We start from the raw sequence: 20095 nt of genomic DNA, 5'->3' as shown, positions 1-20095 counted from the left end.
TCCCTACAGTGACATTTCCAAGGGTTTCACCGGTGACAACCACAGCTGGGTATCGGCTGTTTTGGAAATGTGTCTTTCCTTCTCCGTGTCTCAGTTCTCTCTTTACAAATCATGGAAAATAATAATTCAGAATTGTCTTCCCAAAAGAAGATTTACATTCTTGGGTTGACAGAGATTGTTCTCTTAGTGCTTGTTTATAAAGAATACAGCAAAATGGGCTGGATTTCATCTGGGATGTGATGTTTTACTGTAAGCAAACTGAATGAGCATGGTAAGGATCTGGGGCCCAACTGACCTTTTCAATCTCCTTTCAACAATTTTTAAGGACTTAACTTCAACTTCTTACACTAGAAATACAAGTTTGATTCCTTTGTTCTCCCTGTACCTTGCTCCCACTAAAACCCACTGATACCAGCACTATTGGTAGGATTCTCCACCTCATCCTCTGCCTGAAATGTTTGATAGAAAGGAGAAGTCACGTTTGTATAAATATTTTGGGGGAAAAATAACCAAACAAGCAAACAGACTTGTAGCTCACATATCACAAAGTGCACATTTCCCCCAATAATTTATTTGTTCACCTAGCAATGTTTCATATACATTCAGTTTTGTGCAAGAAAATGACCGGCATGACTGTTCAAACATGTCGCATGATAACCAACGGGCCTTTAAAACCCACACATAGAAAATTCAAAGACAGCGGGATACCACGTTCAGAAAATGCAGTGCCCATTTCGAGAAATGTCTTTAAAATCCACTGGCAGCCAAACTTGTACAACATGCAGGCAAAATGCTGCAGCAGGCACAGGGAGAAGAAGAAAACATTTTTGCAACCGAACAGTGGCAAAGCCAAAAAAAGCCCAAACCAGCTCGCGTACAATTCCCACAGCCGTAATGTCAGAAAGGAGAACGGAGGATTCAGCGATATTCAGCAAAGGTTTTGTATCACAAAACGATGGTGCTGTGATCACAAGCTGAGTGGGATTGCTTTTCCAGTGGAATTGAACCGCTGGCTAGATTTGTGTTTCCTTACTTCAGAAAACAGTGTGCGAGGACTGAGTTTCTGCGCATCACGGAGGAAATTCAGATCAATACGAGAAGGTCTTGTTATTCAGTCTGAGACAATGGGTACTGGGAAATCACTTCTGCTTTTCAGTATTAACACTTGGAGATGTTTGACTCTGAAGTAGATCTTAATGTTCCCGTGATGCTAAAGGAGAGGGTATTTCTCAGCCTGGGTCAGTATACAGACAGTAATCTGCACTAACTACATCTTTGAGCTCGCTGTGGACCTAAGAGATGTGTTATTTCCTATGCGACAGTTGCTTGCAGTGCGTAGCTCTCCTCTCATCTCCCCTCAGCTCACACTTGCTATTTTATTCCTTCTCTGTCAGTATGAGAAATACGCAGCACGCTGCGTGTAGCAGGCGTGACATTTTACTCGAATCCCTAACACAAGCGCTTAATCTCCTCTCGGGAAGGAAGGGATTCAATTACATTTCTTAAGCTGGGTGGAAGATCTTTATTTTAATGCACCACAAGCGATGTCGTGGCATCTTGGATTTTCATAATACTGTCATGTATTAAACAGCCTGCTTGGGAATACCTGCAAAATTCATCCATTATGCTTATGGATTAGTTTCCTTTTACAGGTGGAGAAAGTTTAATTTACCTATGTGCAGTGATAGGAAAAGTAAAGCAATGAGACAGTTACTGACTTCAACTGGTATGCAGTACTCCTGTCCTTTCAGATTATTGAAGAAGTTGGGCAGGGGAATTTAGCAAGTAAGACTGAAGAAACTTTGAGAAATGCATTTGCTGAGTCTGATGAGTAGAAAAGCAAGAAATATTCCTGGCTTCATCTTGCCTGTTTTCCATACCATGGGTTTTCAAGACATTAAAGCCTGGCAAAGGGAAATATTATTTTATACAATGCATAATTTATCCTTGGATTTGGCAGAGCAATATTAAAATAAAAAAGAGGAGACATGTATTTGGGTAGTGGGCAAATCTTAAGTATTTGGGATTTGAATAGTCTTACAGAGGACACGAAGCCTCAGAAACATAAGACAGTAAATCTGAACGAACATTACCTGTGGAAATGGGAATATTGAACTGTCCCTGCCCTATGAGGAAGTGAGGTTGGTGATCTGCTTAGCCTCAGCCTATGTGAATTAAAAGTCACCTTTATGATGCTGGCAGCTCTGTCTGGCTGTCTATTTGCTCCACTCAGGATGGAAATCTCAGCTGTCATTCTCAATAGAAAACACTGAACGGAGAGGATGGGATGTCAGACACATCCCTCACAGATTTCAGTCAGGACACATCAGTGGACAGGTCAGTGGATAAGGGGAGCTCTCCACTGTGCTCGTACTTCCCACCTGACCACCTTCTGCTCTCTGTTCTGTGCTCCTATGATATTTCACACGACAGATCCTGACCGCAGAAAGATTTTACATGTGATGATAGATGGCAAGCCACTGGGAAACCTCTTGTTCTGCCAGTGCTTTTCAGAAAGACAGATGTGTTCAGCCTCTGTGACTGCAGCTCTTTTACCAATGCCGAGATCACTTTAAATAACAGGAAAATATGGGCTGCTTAAATCCGCACTCCTTTTTTTCTTTAAAATTTTTTTTCCTTAGAGCTCCTTTTATGGACGGTGACATCCGTGCCTGTCTGTCCAGACATTGCCACCAACTTGGTGACTTATTTTACAGATTCTGAATGTTACAGAATCCTCAACAAATCTTGTGTATCTCCCAGCTCCATAGGAGAGATGGCCCACATGACCTTATCGGTTCAAGTGATAAAATAAGTATACAGACCGGGTTGGGCAGCCAGTGGGTGCTGTGAAGATTTCCTATCTTGCTAGTTTTGCTCAGTTCAATGGGTGTTTTTCCAAATGTTTCAGAGTTCAGGTTTTGTTCAAATAAACGTCCCACGTATTGGAACCCCATGAGACTGAAAACCTCAGCCATGAGTTTCACGTGACTTTCTTATGAGATTTCCAGCTTTTCTGCTTCTTGTCTTGGCTTGAAGTACCATGAGAATATGTCTTTAATGGTATTTCAACACTTCTAGTTTCAAATTCTAGACTTTCTTGAAAAACCCTAAGAAAAGCTTTACGGGGTGGGGTGGGTTTCTTATTTAAACTAAAAATGGGATAATGCTACAGATTTGCTGTCCATCAATGCATGGTTTTGGAAATAAAATGCTCTGAGGTTGCTTTCTGCTTCCAGACTTGTGCAAAAGAACAGCGTTGCAAGAACTCCAAGGATCAGATTTTACTTTTGCAAATTGCCCAGTAAGGTTCTAGCTGCAAGTCTGTGTTTGCAGGAGGAAAGGAATCTCATCAATGCATAAATAAAAAGGCACAGAAGACTGAAATTCTCTTGACATTGGGGACTTCATACTGAATGAGAGATGAATAGACAATGATTCCTCATCTATAATATCAAGGTGTCCTTTCAAGGCCCTGTCCTGTAGAAAACAGCCTTATCTTAAGCCCTTTCCCATTCCAAGCCAGTGGATGTTCAGCACAGGAGCTGACATTGAGACATGAGTAAAGGTTTATGGGTTGTTTCAAGAAGCCGCATTCTTACTTGGCAGGCTCAGGAGGAGTTATATCAAGAGCAGCTTATTTCTAATACTGTACAGAGAATTCCTCCCACTATTTCTTCCAGATGCTGACCAGCTCATTTATTTATTTATTTGGATTAGCTATATTAAAGTATAACATGCTTCCAAGTGCTTTTCTCCCAAATTCCCAAAGGATGGCCCTTTCTCATGAGGATGTATGTCCTTGAGTCATTTAATGTGCTTAACTCCCACTGCACAGAAGGAGGGGAAAGTTCCTGACTCCAGGGTACCCAGGATCTCGTAGGTAGCTGAGAGGACTTGGATTTGAAGGAGTTGGAAAAGGAATGTAGCATAGCATGGGGCAGGGATACGGCCAAATGTCTGCAGCTTTTCCAGTGACTGGGGCACTGATCTGATTAGTAAGCACCTGAGCAAGGAGTTGCTGAGTTTTTCAGCAGGTCCCTGCTGGACTCAGCACAATAAAAACAAATGGAGGAGTGTGAGTGACCTCTCTGAGCCTAAGATGATGACTTACCTAGTTTTGAATTGTATTAGACCCGCATCAAAACACAGAGACCTTCCAAACAAACCTAGCATGCATGCAAATTTTTGTTTGGTTTTGTTCGGAAATTTGGGAGGTTGGTTGCACAAAAAAGCAAAGTCCTGGTTGGCCTCTGAAGCTCGGTGGAGTGCAGCCACTTGGATCCAGTTTCCCTTGGCAGCGGAGTTTGCTGAAATCCACAGCACAAAGGGGAACTTAGAGCGACTCCAAGCAGGGCAAGAGCCAAGGTGATGATCTTTCTATGCCCTGTGAGCTGATGTGACTGCTTTTCCAGACAGGTCGAGGACAAGCAGCCTTGTAGGCAGTGCAGAAGACCAATTCCCATGTGGCGCAGGCCAGGAATGAGGATCAGCTGAAGATTCAAACCCAAAGAGCTGCCTATTCTCCTCAACAAGGACCTCACCAAGCCTGGACCTCACAACCAAGACCTGGACATGAACAAAAGAGGCAAGACACGGTAGGAAAACGTTCTTGTCCACAGTCCCTTAATGAAAAGTAAGCAGAGATCTGTAAACACCATCCCAAGACCTGAGCCTCCCAACCTCAGCTCTCCTGGCTGTCAAATCGAGGTTTAGCTTTTCTGGGGGTCAGAATCCCAAAATGGCTCTAGAAATGGAGCTGTCTGAAAGCACCCCTGCTGAAACCAGCATGGAGTATTTGTGGTTTGCTCTTTCTCCCCCCCCAGTGCACCTAAATCAGAGCTGTAGGAACTTTGAACCAGGGGAATACAGTGAAAAATAAAGGCAAATCCCGTGCAGAGGCATCTCTTGGAAGACCGTAGGGTGCTCCCCATCCCCTGAAGCCATTTAATGTCCTTAAGCGGCTTTGTTCAGGCCACCAGCACTCAAAGACCTCACCCCTCAGAAGCTTTGGCCCTGTTTTACACTATGCTATCTGTTTCACCTGGATCCTTCCAACTATTGTAGCTTCTGCTTCTACTTCCCAGTAAAAAAAGCAACTTCCCATTAGCAGAGCCAGGAGTTTCCCAGCTTACGCTGCAGGACCCAGTCAGTGCTTTAGACGTCCTCCCCATTTTCGCTGAGGGACATGGTGTGTATTTTAATGGTGGGCACTGCACAGTTTTCGTGGACAAGGTTTCCTGAAGTGCCTGCACAGCAGCATTCCTGGAGGAAACCTTTACTTTTCGCTTTGGCAGCAGTACAGTCTTTAGAAACCGCATTTTTTGCGGGCATGCTTTGCACGGCGGAGAAAATCTTCCATTCACAGACCCCGTCCGACTTGGAAATCTTATAGAAGGTTTCTCCTGATCCGACAGGGATGCGGACCACACCTTTGCTGCTCTCCACGCTTTGGTTACCGGAGTGGTTGAGGTTGAAAGTCGGGGATTGCTTCTTTGCTCCGTGCTTCCTGGGGAGGCATTGAGCTCTCAGGACGTTTTGGAAAGCTTTCTTAAACTCTTGACTGGAGCACGGATAGATGATGGGGTTGATGCAGCTGTTTAAATATCCAAGCCAAAATGTTATTTTAAAAAGTGTGTCCGGGGGTTTGATTGCAGGAAAGAAAGAACCTAAAATGGAAAATACGCAGAGTGTTAAGGCAGAGGCGGTGAGAAATTGCAGGTAACCAGAGAAACTTAAACACTGGAAAAAATAAATAAGATTCTGTTCTGTCTTGGAAAATTGATGACTCAAAGCCACATTCCTGCAGGAACAGAAGGTACGGTGTTGTGTAATTACACGGATGCTCTATCAGAGATCAATTCAAGACATCTATGTTATTATGCAAGCATTGTATTCCCATTTACAGCAGAGAGCCGAGCGAGAGGACTGGTATCGAGTGAGAGAGGAAAATTGCTTCCTCTGGGACTTCTAATTCAGGATTAGTTAGCCAAATAACAGTCTTATCTAGGAGATCATCAAAAGGGGCTTCAAATGGAAAGAAAATTGCACCATTTCAGGAGTCAGAGTGAGTGAAAAGTAGGATTACTGAGCTGGCTGCATTCCAGCTAAGTCTTAAAAATGATAAAGTATTGGGTGCTCATTTTCCCTTGAAATCTCACTGTCCACATTTTTCTGTCTCATAGAATGCACCTAAACTTTAGGGAAGTTAAAGGAAAGGTTCCCTCTTACAGCAATGAACACTGGAGAGGGTTTCATGGGCAGCCATTATAACTATCTATCTATATATATATATATGTTTGTATATATATAAAAAATGTAAATATACACTGACAAGATTACCTCCCAGAGACAGTTCAAAAAGCATTACATGACTCCTTAGTAAGGAAAGTACTACGGGACGTTTTATTCTATAAGAGGCAGTATAATATTAAAAATTTTTGAAATCTTTGGAAGAAGCTTATTCAGCATATCAGTGACAGAGCCATAAATCGTGCATTCATCAGTCCTCACTGTCTTGGCACGACGACAGTCAACTACAGGTGATCATGCAAAGAGAAATTTAAACAGCATTACTAATATAGTTTTTAAAAAGTCAATTATGATAAATGATAACATCGGATTTAATTATGAGTTATCTGCTGATTTAAAATCTTGGGAGCAGATTTCCTAATGTCAAACCTTTGGGGTTTTTTTGTTTAACTACAACTTGAGCTCCTTACTGCTTGTATAAACAAGTTTTTAACTTAAAAGATTACAATAGGATGTCGGTAAATGCTTAAGAGATTTACTCGTGTAGAGAAGTTATTATAAAACTAGAGAGACATATTTAAGATAGCCAAGAGTCAACACTGCTGCTTACAGAGAATTGTTTAGAAATTTGTTGCTTTTCTTGAATGCCACTGGAAAGTGGCCACTGTAACAAGATCCCGTAATTCCCTTACTTAATACTTTTTGCTCAGAAATACAAATAATATTGTCTGAATGTGCATGAACCAGAAAACTAAGCTCTATCACACCAGTGTCAGTAATTAGTCTGTGCACAGGAAGAAAAATAATTTCCCAGAAAACATACTTGGCTTGTTTAGGACTTCATAGTCAAGTTCATAATAAACAGAACGTTTAGCACTGACAAATGCTTGTTTTCCTGCTTCCACCCTGAAAAATCGTAAGTATGTGCATGCTGAGAGCAATACTGTGCATCAATTTGTCAACCTCTGCAGTTTACATCTGTAGGCAGCTCCTAAGCTCTACAGGGATCAATCTGTTCGTTGGACCTCCCTTGGCTTACGAAAAGCCCATACTGCAATCAGAGGGTGCTCTCATTTAATTCTGAGAGCTGCTGAACTTCGCTTTGAACCCCTTTCTAAACATCTTTGCCTGACAAAGCTGCAGCGAGTGCAGCAAATGTGGCAAAAGCCAGCGAGGAATTCTTGAGGTGTTTTCACCCGTGTGAGAACGTGTCAGAAATATTGCCTCATCCAGAGACACAAATAGTGCAGCGTGATTAATGACTTGCTCATTCTGCTGAACGCGGTCTCTGCTGCGAAGAACAACGTGATGTCTTCTTGCTGTGGCACTGGCTCCTATGCTCTGAGCAGAGCTGATGGTCCCTGAGGATGTGCTGTTGCTGGGGAAGCAGCAGGAGATGTGACAGGGTGAGGAGCCTTCCTGCTACCTCTGATGTGGGAGAGGTTCCCCAGGCCATCTGGTTTATGGTGGAGCAGCAGAGAAGGGATACTGGGAATATCCAAGTGGGAGCTCGCTCGTTGTATAGGAGCTGCCGAACTCTGATTCCAGCCCCATTTAAAACCTGGGTACCAAACACAAGCTCCATCTCTGCATCTGTGTAGCTCCAAGCTAGCGAGGTGCAGCAGGTTCACTATCAGTTTCAATACCGACCGGTTTTTAAGACCCAAATGTGCTAAAGAAAGCAGATGCTGTTTTGCAGTTAAGGATGAGCGAGCAGGCATAGCCACAACCTAGAATTTTTCCCAGCAAATTAATGCTGCTTCCCTTTAGTGAAAAACAACCAACTAACCTTCTCAAAGAGCTTGCTGGCTGGAGTCATTGGCAGATGAAAAATACAAAAAGGCTTCTAAATGCTCAAACCACGCTCAATATTTTCTTTATTTCCTCATTTAATTGCAGCATATCTAGCGCTTTCCCTTTTTGTGCTAAGACAAAAGGTGAAACAAATCTCGGTTTAGGGAATCAGCTGGGGGAGGCCGAGTGTAAAAGCGGGTAAACAATAACAATTCCTGTTTGCTGCAACTTCTGGCTCGCTCTAAATGGAATGTTACTGCCCTGCCAAAGTCTGTTAAAAATAGAAAATAGCCAGTGTCAGAGTCTGCCTCTTGCTCTTTTTTTGGGGTGGGGATCTGCATGCTAATTTATTAATGTAACCTTTTTTGGTTCATCAGGGTAGAGACTTGTTGCCTCGGAACAACAGGCAGCGGAGAGAAAATGAAGCAGCTGTAACAGCACAGAAACTGTGCTATTAAATGCTGTCTTTAACTCTTTGCAGTGGTGGATACAACCTGGGCTTTAGGACAGCAGCTTTGCTCTGCTGTTGGTGGTCAGTGAGGTCTCATAAGTTTAGATCAGCTAAAACTCTGCCTGCTGGCTGAGTTATTACTGTGTTGTCCTGTGAATGAAACAGTGCAGTGTCAGTAGGAAGAAATACTGGCAGTAGCACCTTGGAAGTGGTAGTCAGTGGACCCAATTTGTAACAGAGCTAGATGGAAAATCAAAGCAGAAATAATTTGGACCCTCTTCTTACTTATGCCGACAGTTTATTCAACTTCCAGGGCAATATAAATCAAGATCAATGTGTCTAAACTTTGAGTCACTGAATTACTGTGTAGGGTGCAAAAAAGTATTTCACCTCCTGCATCTTCTGTGTCTAATGAGCAAAATCCTTGTGTATGTTGCAGGGCTGTAGTGAGCAGCTGCTGATTTGCCAGCATGGCTTAGTGGCTCTGTAGAAGTGCGATGTCCTGTTCAAAGGACACCCGGTTACCTCTGTGGTTCAGAAACTCTCCCTCATCTTTTCTGCTGGCTACCTGAGTATCTGGCAAAGGGGGAAAAAAATCATATATTCTCCAAGTCCTCGGGGACTTGTGTTCCTCCCCATGCAGTACTACAAATGTATTCTTTTCTTCCAGGCCTTTAATATTCGGTGTTGTTGCTGTCATGATCAATATCAGTGGTTGCTGTATCTGGTAGCAGGTGGGAGGATAAAGTACTTTGCTCACTGTGTTGACAGGCAGTGGCTGGCAGCTCAAGTCAGGGGAGATATAAAACATAGGCTTCGTGTTTTGGTTTGTGAGGTTTTTTAAGCAATGACTGTAATTAACTATGAGATTAAACAATGGAGCAGACTGGGGAATTTTCCTGTCTTTGAGGTTAATAAAGTGCTGCCATCCAGGTGTCCTCCAATAGAGCTGGGTAGTGAGCAGCCATTGAGAAGTGAGAAGTTTTCTTTCTTAAAACATATTCCTTGTCTCCCTGCAATCTGTGTTGGAAACACAGTAAAGAAATCTTCAACCGATCTTTTAATGCCTTTGATTTGTAGATTGACCAAACGATGCTTTAATTCCTGCTTTGTTGTCAAAAGGTTGAGTGTGTCAGTAGCACAATTCAATTGCTTGATGTATGAAAATTAAATCAAATAAAATGTACCATTAGCCTCCTGAGATCCTTGCCATTGAGTGTTTCATCACTCACCCCTGAAAATGTCAGGATTAGATTCCCTTCCCTCATAATTTATTTTCCTGTTTGTCAACTCGAAGTTTCTCCAGATCTGAGAGATAAGTTTTCCGTGTACCTCCTAGTGAGTAAGTGCCAATTCAGTCACAAAGATGTAATTTGACTTTGTCATTTGTCAGAAGTTACAGAGCTGCTTGATTATAGGTTGTGTAAAAACCAGCGTGATGATGTGCATTGTTTCGCTGACGGACAGCACAGAGGGATTTAGAAGCTGCCAGGCTGCAGAAGCTCATGTTATTTGTTTACTCTGCATCGCCTCTGTCAGCACCATGGGAATAAGATCCCATACATTTTTATGACCCATGGACCCTTAGTGGTGTTGAAATTCATTTCTGCTACTAAATCTTGCAGCTCTGTTTAGGTTCATTATTATTTTCCCTCTTTCATGTTGGATGTTACAGACTTCGCTCAGAAGATGACAGCAGTGCCTGTGCACGCTGTGAGCAGAACCAAGCAGCGTTTGTTAGGGTTGTGCTATCAGGGAATCAGGAGAGGTACCTGTGTTAAACCTTGCACAGATGTCAAACAAAAACCTCAGCATCTCTTGCCTCTGCCATATAGGAAATATGACTTTAGAATCGCAGCGGAAACAGGGATGGTGGTCTGGTTTACAGGGAGGCAAAGCTTAAAACCCAGGTCCTGGGATCTGCCCTAAAGGGGTCAAGCTGGAGGACAGCAGTTATTCCAGAGCTCTAAAACCCGGAAGATGGAGCAGAGAGGAGCCCCTACATACACTAAGTCTGTACCAGGGCACCCTGGATCTCTTGGGACGCAGTCTGCTCTACAAACCTTGATAAATGTGTGACATCTTCTGTTCCCAGGCTCAATGGTAGCACTGAACTTTTTTCCATGGGATTGGCATGCTATACCGCATCTTGGGTCAAAACACAAACCACCCACTGCAAAGTGTATTTATATATATTTATATATACGTATGTATTGCTGCAGACATGCAACAGCTGCACTCTGCACATACGTGCTCTCCTAGCACGTCTCATCATGCTGCTCCCTTCTGGAAAGTACTTGCTGTGCGAACAAAAAATGGGACCAAAGAACCCTTGAGCAGTAGGAAACACTTCTGGGTTTGGTGCAATCGAATTAACGCAACAAATGCAGAACAGCGGCTCGTAGCTGCAAGAAAGGGTAAAAGCCTGCATCTGGCAAGGCCTGCACATTTGCAGCTGTGCCTGTCCCAGGGCTGGGAATATTGGGGATGATTCGAGGAAAATAAGAGTGACTTTGTGCCTAAATATCCCTGACCCATAATAAACAGATGTGGCTTGTTCCTCTTCATGAGGGCCTGAGCTCTCATGAGGGCTGAGGGCTCAGCTCTCTGGGGCACCAGGAGGATGTGGGATTTTGGATACAGGTGAAGGTGGAAGGGAAAGGCAACAGGAATGGGTCAGGCTGGGATCGGTGCTGTTGTTATGTGGATTTTTTCAGACCTAATTTATGCTGTGTTTCATATTGTACCCACTTACGGTGGATGATATTTCTGGCAAAGAGCAACCATCTCAGTGAGCAACTATTTCCAGATTCACTGTAGGCAGCTGCAGATTTAGAAAGCTGATAAAAAGCCATGGGAAGGTAAACTGAGGTTTTGTTACCCATGTAAACCCGAGTAATCACATTGTTTTACAAATCAATTTTGTTGTCATTAAATTCCAGCTCCCATGCTGCTACTGCAGTGGAATGATTCTGGATCTCGTTGCTAACATTTTTAAGATATTTGATATTCGTCCCAAAGCCCTTGCTCTCGGAGTCATGCAATTATAAGAAAATCTTAGCTTTCCTTTAAAAATTGAATAAAAAACCAAGCGGGTGGTTCAGAGAATAGTTTGAGAAGATGAGTTGATGTCAGCCTGCCTCACGAGTTTGTCACTGTGTGGTTGTCGGTCACGATTTTGGCATCCTTGGGGCTAGAAATAGGGGAATTATTTTCTTCAGCAGAAGCTGAGTATCTCTCCCTTATGTATGCAAATTGAAGACAAATCCTGACATGTACGGGGTGGGGTGAGACAGTCACTCATTGCCTTTCAACCACTAACAAGTCCTGGGGTGGGGTGGGACAATCACTCGTCGCCTTTCAATCACTGACAAATCCTAAATTGTGCCATGACATTTCAGAGCAGGGGAGAAAAAAATCACATTTTTCTTTTTCTTTTACTCCAGGCACCTGAAAGTGGTGACTCCATGGAGCAGGAGCGGTTTGAAGTCAATTCTCAGGCTCCTCTGACAGGTAACGCATGCAGGAGAGCCACAGATGTGAATCACGAAACACAGCACAACTCACTCCACCTTCTCTGTGTTTTCAGTTTAAATGGCTATTAGTATCTCCAATTCCTCCTGCTGCTTTGCTGGGTTATGAGTCAGTGGGACACAACGTCTCAGGGCTCAGCGGGCCACAGGGATGTCAGGATCTTTGCCATTTCCTTCAGCATAGCTGAGTTATCAACCAAGACCTTTCCAGCCCGCTTGTGAAAAATGCCCCTTGTGATTAGCAAATAAAAAACCCCCAAACTTGCCAAGGAAATATCTCGGCTGTTTATTTTCATGGCTTATTTTCTCCTCATTCAATGACTTAGCACACACACATACACTTGTGCTCCACGACTCAAGGAGCGTAAACACCCCTAAACACCCTTTTTCTCCCTGACCTGTGCTCCAGAGAATGAGCTGGGGCTTTACTCTGGGTATTTTTCCCCTATTTTTCTGTTTGTCGCTGAGGGAACAGACTGAAATGTTAATGTGGGGAATTTAACTCTGAATATTTCCTCCGTGGCTGGAGTTTATTTTTCTGGTTTACCTCTAGTGAAAGCAGGGAGTCAATCTCTTTGACTCCATTTAAACAACAGCCACAAAATAGCAATTAGAAACCAGCTGCAGACAGGCACATAGACAGGATTAGAGGGTTCCCTTGACAGTGTTTGTGTCAGTTCACAAGACTAATTTACTACTCGACTACAAATATAAATACCCTCCAGCGTCTCCTCTTTCCTGCTGTCTTCATCATGAGAATGATTGACAAATGCTAAAAGCCTTCCTCTCCCTTGCCAGTTTAGCAGTCTGAAGTTTTTCCCCTGTGACATCCTGGTTTGGACATATGCCCTTTTTTCTTCTTTCTGCTTCTGAAAGCAGCACCTCCAACCAGACAGATTTGAGCTGGTTTGCCACTGCAAGCTCTGTGAGTCTGTTTGTGTCTGACGTTTTGTTAAGATGAGCTATTGATCCTAACTTAGGACCCTTTTTTTCTTTTTTTCCATCAGTTCTGTGGATGTTTCATCTCAAAACGACCTCCAAGCACTGTCCTCTATGCTGTTGAAAAGAAACCTTCTGAAAAATTCCCAGAGCAACCCGTAAGTATCTTCCAGTCACAGAAAAGCTCTGCTCTGTCAGTTGTGACCTTATCCCCAACATCACCTTAGAAACTGGTGCCATCACCAGGGGCATGCACTGAATTTCAGGCCTCTTCCAGCTCTGGGTACTTTCTGTATCTGTCCATCTGTCTATATCCCTTTCTAGCAATCGCAAGAGGAAAACAAAAAAAAAAAGCACAAATGGCAGAAACATGCTGTGTGCAAGCTGTTAGTGCAGAGTGCCAGGGCCCAACGAGCCTTAACTGCCCACATGAGCCTCATCTGTGGCCTCTGCCCACAACGCCTTTGCAAATTGGCCTATGAGCTGCAGATAAGCTCAGGCTCTTCCCCTTGCTTCTCTTTGGGTGATGAAGGCAAGCTCAGGGTTGTTCTTTCCTGGCTTTGTTTTGTGGTTACTGGACCATCAGCTGAACCTGTCATAGATGCCACCTCTGCCTGCTTCTGCTCAGGTACGGTGGGTGTGTGTTTTTGGAGAGGGCTTGGCTGCTGCCTGTGCTGCTGTCCCCCTCTGCTCCTGGGTTGTCCCCTCTCCTGGAGCAGCCCTGCTCTTGCTGCTCCTCCACATTCAGGTTCCTCTAGGAGTTTGCTCTTGGGTTTTTCATTCAACTTCAGATCATCCCTATTTGTTGATGCTTAAGAGAATATAGTTGCTCCAATATGAAAAGCAATATTGCTTACTTTAGGGTGTTTGTTTTTACCCTAAAATCCTAAAGAACTTTGGGAAGAGAAGCAGGGCGTCACTTTCTAGCTCACTTGGAATAAAGAAACTTGTTGGTAAGATGGTTTTGACTAACATGCTAAAGAGAAATGCAGCTCAGTCACCTGCTAGTCCTCTGAGGTAGCCCACACATCCTAATTCCTTTTCATAAAGCAGTGCATCCTTCATGTGAAGGAGTACATGGGATGTAATCAACTGTTCATGACACCTGGTTTGCATTCCTCCTCACTGTTTAGCTGGAGTGCTTTAGTGCAGTGACCTTTTGAGAAAGGAGCCCAGCATGGAGTAACCAGAGAGTGAGAGCCAGCGCTAAAAAGCTTTTAAAGCTCTTCTCGCCATGCAAATTAACATGGGGGGATGTTTAATGGGGATGCTCAAGGGACCCATAACTGGCTTGCAGCTGGGAGTGTGGTGGTAAAGTGTTGCAGGAGAGAAATAAGAGAGCAAAAAAATGCTGCAACAAGTGTAGAAGATGATCTGTGAGAGCAATAGCCTGAAAGTGGACAGGGACATCCTTCCCAGCTGCCTTCTCTGGGAGGCTGAATAACAGACTGCCTGGGGTAGGATGATCTTACAGTCTGCATGGAGCAAACACCAGCCTGTGCTGAAGGAGTGGCAGCCAGTGCAGGTACTTAGAGTTCCTAAACAGCCAAGTAATCAGAAGATTAATATTTCCTTCTCTTGAATATATCCCTTGTGTAATTCTCCCTGTAGGAAGGTGGATGCCTCCGGTAGAATTAGGACCTGAGTTATGTGGACATATCTGAAAATCTCCTGCTTGGGAAGCAATTGCAGAGAGCTGTACATGGTGTACATGGGCATCATTCTTTCTTTACAACTTAATACTGGGGCTAAAGTGTTGGACATGATTCCTCTTAGGCAATGACATTTATAGGAAGAGCCTGCGCAGAATTGCCCCAATAAAGTTAATTCAGCAACAGGTTTACAGCTTCTTTTTGTGTAACAGCAATTTGAAGGCAGAGTAAAAAGCACTTTACACCATCAGACTTCCACTACTGCGGAGCAGAGGGAGAATTTGAGCTCACTAAGAGCAGATGTTGTGTACAGAGGCTAATGGACATAGGCAAAGCTCTTGCTGGCTCTGTTTAAACTCCTGTTTAGGCACCTATTGGTGCCTCTTACCTGCATTCCAGTTGGTCTAAGTATCCCCTAAACTGTGATGGAAAAGGCCCTCTCATTGCTATCTGTCTAGAGAGGAACTGAGGTATAATTAGGTGACTAAAAAGGCTGCAGATCTGGTTGGGACACACCTGGGCTTTGACTTGGGAGGTTTTGTTAAATAATTTGTGAAGATATGTTGAGTTCAAAGAAGAATTTACAGGAAAGCTTTGAGGCTAGAGGGGAAGGAAGTGCATGTAGAAATGAAAGCCTGACATTTTCCAGGGAAAATCAGCTGTTTTGACACTTCTTTTTTTTCACACAAATTTTGTGAAGGGTGAGTTTGCACTCCAGCATGCAGAAAAAACCCCAAATCTTAACCTCCGTTCTTTTCATGCAACAGAGTTATCATTCCCTGGCTTACTTCACAGCCATCCCAGCCAAGTGAGAAGGAGGAGTATTGCACTGCTGGACTGGAAACCTTCACACAGACCCTTTGCCTGGAATGAACCTAATGAAGCTAAGATGATAAGAAGGACATTAATTACACAGATTGCAACTGGCAACTTTGCAGGCTGATTTCAATTAAGATATTGTCTTATGGCAGAGATATGCAAACTGCTTCTCCCATTATTTGCATCCACTGATATGAGTATTGTGGTTTTATCACCCTCTTAATATCCTCCTATCACTCCTTCCCTTACCAACACCCCAAACTTTTCTACCCCCATTTGTTATACAGTTTAACAAGTCTGGTGTTTCTTGTTTTGCACTGGTTCTTGGCTGGTAGGGTTGATGTTGATAGACATGGGGATCTTGAAAATGTTGTAGATCACAGTAAAATAAACCGATGTTTTGGGGAGTTCTGCTGCATAGAAAGCACAGGGCTGACAGTGGGCACTGGACCACTTTTGGGAAGTGTTGTGCATGGTGTAGAGGTCGAGTGCCATATATGATTCTCTGCCTCGGGTTGTTTCCTGAGGTTTTTTGAAGATGTGTTATTTTGCACTGCCTGTCTGTTTAATAACTTTTTGTCTTTAAACAAAAGCAGCAAATAGGTTATGAAAGACTTATTATGTGCTTTAAAAATAACATGGTAACACCACAAAGACAGGGAAACTAACCTCAGGAAAGTTTCCTTTTAAGGGATCAAAGAAAGATGCAAAGCCACACTTGAGTCCAGAAAATTTCTTAAATCCAAATCAAATTAATTAACAACAGCTCTGTGTGGGCAACCACATTTGCAGATGGAAAGAAGTGTGTTTAATGCTTTCTCGCAAACCCTTTTTGGGAATGTTTCAGACATCTTGGCAACCAGCATTCCAACATGCTGACATCCTGGACAGCGCGAGCCAGGCCTTTTGGGGCTCCTCCTCACCAAACATCCACATCTCTCACTCCAGCACTCCCCAGTACTGACCAGCAGAAAAGATTCTGTATTTTGGGGGTTTTTCACATGGCAACGTTACTGACAGGTTTTTGTGAAGCAGCTTGGTAATCGTGGTAAATCCAACAGAGGTTAATTGAAAAACTGCAGCTTTCGATAAGGTTTAAAAAAAATAATAATAAAAGAAAATCCCCAAATCTTTCTTTGCATGCTTAGGTAAGGCTGGTTTTTCTTAATTGTACTTTGTTCTGTTACTAGCTAAGACTTCTACACGTTATTTTTCCTACACAGCATAAGCCCTTTCTGTAAGAAAAGCAAGTCACAGATTAAAGGTTCCATGTTTCAAAAACTAATATTTAGTACAGCTGTTGCAGAGCAAACTTCACTGTGATGTGCCACATCCATCACACTCAGCTATAGGTAGGAAATTAGTATTCTGCTTTGAAATCCTGAAATCACATCAAAGGTGACTGAGCAAGGTTTAATTAAAATTCTAATTACTTCTTTATATTTCAGTGATAGGAAAGCAGAACAAATCCCTGACCTTCCTCCTCTTTATAAATACAACTGGTGAATAAATATTCATATCCACATGATGGGTGAAGGCAGTGTTTGGCCAGTGGGCTCAGTGGGTTTCCACGATAGGTGAAAGCCAGAGAAGGATAAAATGAGTGTGAAGGATCCTCACTGCTCTCTTCTGACTGGTCATACGCTAAATTAAAAAATACATTTGGAGTATGGCATTTCACAGTGTAAAGTTCCTGATAGGAAGCTGCCCTTTTTTCCTTATAGTGGGAATTATTAGAGGCTGAGCATTTCAGGAGATCTGTCCCCAAGCCTATAAAGAGCTACTTTGATGAATCCGTTTATGTATTTACCTTTTACATATTTATATCACATAAAGAACTGGCTGCGAACTTAGGTATAAACATACACACCCCTAAAGAGACTTCTCCTATAGCAGAGTTGATCAGAAATAAGAATCCTAGTTCTGAAAGAGTATTTTCTGTATGGAAATAGTGCTAAATCCTTTTCATTATTTTCAGAATTTTATGCTTCTCTTTGAACTAGAGATGCTTTGTTTCATTTGAGACTTTCTTTTTTTTACATTCACTGCTTTGTGAGGGTGCATGTTTGGATTTTGACAGCTCTCCAATAGAAAATTATTCCCACAGAGCTTTTCTGCTCAACATTGTTTTATACAGGCGCAAACACTGCCATCCCTCCAGGGAAGGTGCAGTAAAAAGTAAAGAGAGGGCTTTGCTTTACTTACCAAGAGGCATTACTACAAAAAATGGAAGCCAGCAGAGAACAAAACATCCCACCACAATTCCCAGGGTCTTGGCAGCTTTCTTTTCCCTGGAGAACTTGAGGAGGCGCACTGAGAAATGGTGCTTGCTCTTGGAGTTGGACGCTGCTCCGCCGCCTTCAGGAGCATTTTTCCGGTGGATCCGTAGGGTCACTTCTTCGGAGCGAGATCTCTCTGTCTTCAGCCCAGACCTCAGGCCTTTGCTTTCCCTTCTGGCCACTACATAGACGTGGCAATACATCACCAAAATAATCGTCAGGGGGAGGTAGAAGGAGCCCAGAGCGGAGAACAAGACGTAGCCGGGTTCCTCGGTGATTTGGCAGATGGTCTCATCCTCTGGCGCCGGTTCCTTCCAGCCAAAGAGGGGTCCAATGGATATCACCAGAGACAGCGCCCAAACGCACAGCAGCGCCAGGAGACCCCTCTTTTCGGTCACTATGCTGGGGTACCTCAGCGGGTAGCTCACCCCGATGTATCTGTCTATCGAGATGATGCAGAGGCTCATAATGGAAGCGGTGCAGCAAAGGACGTCAACAGCTGCCCAGATGTTGCAGAAGATTCTACCAAAGGCCCAGTAGCCCAAAATCTCCATGGTAGCTGAGAAGGGCAGGACGGTGGAAGTCAAGAGGAGGTCAGCTACTGCCAGGTTAATGATATAATAGTGGGTGACGCTCTGAAGGTGTCTGTGGCAGGCTACGGAGAGGATAACCAGAATATTGCCTAAAACCCCAAAGATGATCAGCCCCCCTAGGATAACACCCAGCAAAATGGCCTTTGAAATGTTCACAGGCCCCACTGAGTGGGTGCAGTTGGAGCAGTCGGAGGAGTTTCCAGGGAGGAAAGCCATGGTGAGCGGTGGTACTGTTCATACGAGGCTGTTGTACTTCACTCCCTTTGCAGGCAGAAAGAGTGATGGGGTCAGTTCTCAGAAGGTCTTACAGGCAGCATTTGCCTGGCTTTGCTGGAAAAGGAGCTTGTAAGAACATTGTAGAAGTGCAGCACCAGGAACAATGAGAAGGATCCAGAAACATGCTAGAAAATCTACCTTTCTCATTAAGTTCTTATCATCATAGCACAGTTAATAGCCACCCTTTCCAAGTCAAATTTAACTCCTTTTGCATTTTTCTTGGGGTGCAGAAGTGAGGTTACACAACACTGAGGCTGTCGATCCTACTTTTCAGGGTAAGATGATGAGAAATGTTGGAATTGCAGGTTAATTGCATCTCTGTCTTTTTGGGAAGGCTCAATATTTAAGTAATATTCCAAAGGGTCTCAAATTTAGGTTTCTTCCAAGAGGAAATCACTGACATTTTTAATTAACTTGTGTTAGTCCCGATCTGCCTTGCAACTGGCTTAGAGGAAACCTGAGTAGGTGAAGGCTGCTGCTGTGTCTGCTCAGCAATGGCATTTGAGATACCTGCCCCTACCCATCTTTGGGATCTGAAGTGTCAGAGCTTCTCCGTGCTGTCGAGTTTTCCCTTGAGCTCCTGGACTGTAAATTAAGGCTCGTTTACACCAGCTTCTGGCTTGCTCTGAAGGAGAGAGCGAAGTTTGCTGTGTCAACGGTGTGCTCTGCTGTGCTCTTTGGAGATCATCACCCCCCTGAAGGAGACAAAGACACCAACAGTGATTCCCCAGCAGCAGCGATCGCTCACTGCTGTGGTTCCCATAAAACAATAATAGAGTGTGAGGCTATTTAGGGAGCAATGGAACCAACCTTGTTCAGCCCAATATTATCTAACAACAACTAAAAGACCAACGGGGTTTTTGCTGCCTGAGTTTTCTCAGCAGTAGTCTGTTCTCCTTTAGAGATAGCAATCAATCCTAATTATCAGCTCACCTGCAGAGACCAGCTCTAGGAGAGACAGAAACCTGTGGGACACAATGCAGGACTACAGACTGTGAAGCAGATTTACAAGCTCAGAATTGAGTCGAAGGTTTCTTTATGGGGTGACTCCTTTACCCACTGAACTGTTCATTAGACCAGCTGAACTGCCCATTTTGGAAATCTATAGGGAAAAACAATGCCTGCCAAGCAGATGTTGCAAGGAACAAGTTTCCTACTGAGTGACAACCTTTCAGAGTATCTGGACGCCAAGCTCAGCCTTAGCTGACTAAATATGGAGAAAAGGTACATCGGATGGAAAAGTGAGGATAAACTTGGGAACTGAGACACAGAGGGCACGAAGGGGAAAGATCCAAGTGTGGCTGAAAGCCTTTCACAACACCTAGATGTGGATATAGTATTCCCATCCAAAATATCAATCACACATGTGAAAAACCACCACTAAGTCTACTCCTGTTAAAGCTGAGATAAGGTCAGACCCTAAGTGTCCTAACACCAGGGCTTTCAGATGAGTCCCTCAGATCACTCTTCACACCAACGCTGAGCAGCAACAACTCACACAGCAGAA

At 43.6% G+C, this 20095-nt stretch overlaps 1 protein-coding gene across 1 annotated transcript; it reads right to left on the bottom strand.

Moving 5' to 3' along the window:
- Positions 1-5157: 5157 nt before the first annotated feature.
- ADRA1A (adrenoceptor alpha 1A) lies at positions 5158-18528 on the bottom strand. The gene is made up of 2 exons (XM_010179428.1): positions 17646-18528; positions 5158-5669 (listed from the first exon to the last, which is right to left on the bottom strand). The coding sequence occupies exons 1-2, from the start codon at positions 18526-18528 to the stop codon at positions 5158-5160; spliced, it is 1395 nt and encodes a 464-aa protein (XP_010177730.1).
- Between the last annotated feature and the right edge of the window lie 1567 nt (positions 18529-20095).

This window comes from Mesitornis unicolor, unplaced genomic scaffold (genome assembly GCF_000695765.1).
Source record: "Mesitornis unicolor isolate BGI_N332 unplaced genomic scaffold, ASM69576v1 scaffold3072, whole genome shotgun sequence".
Lineage (NCBI taxonomy): Eukaryota > Metazoa > Chordata > Aves > Mesitornithiformes > Mesitornithidae > Mesitornis > Mesitornis unicolor.
The sequence above is the reverse complement of the archived record's forward strand: the minus strand, read 5'-3'. Positions and strand labels throughout refer to the sequence as shown.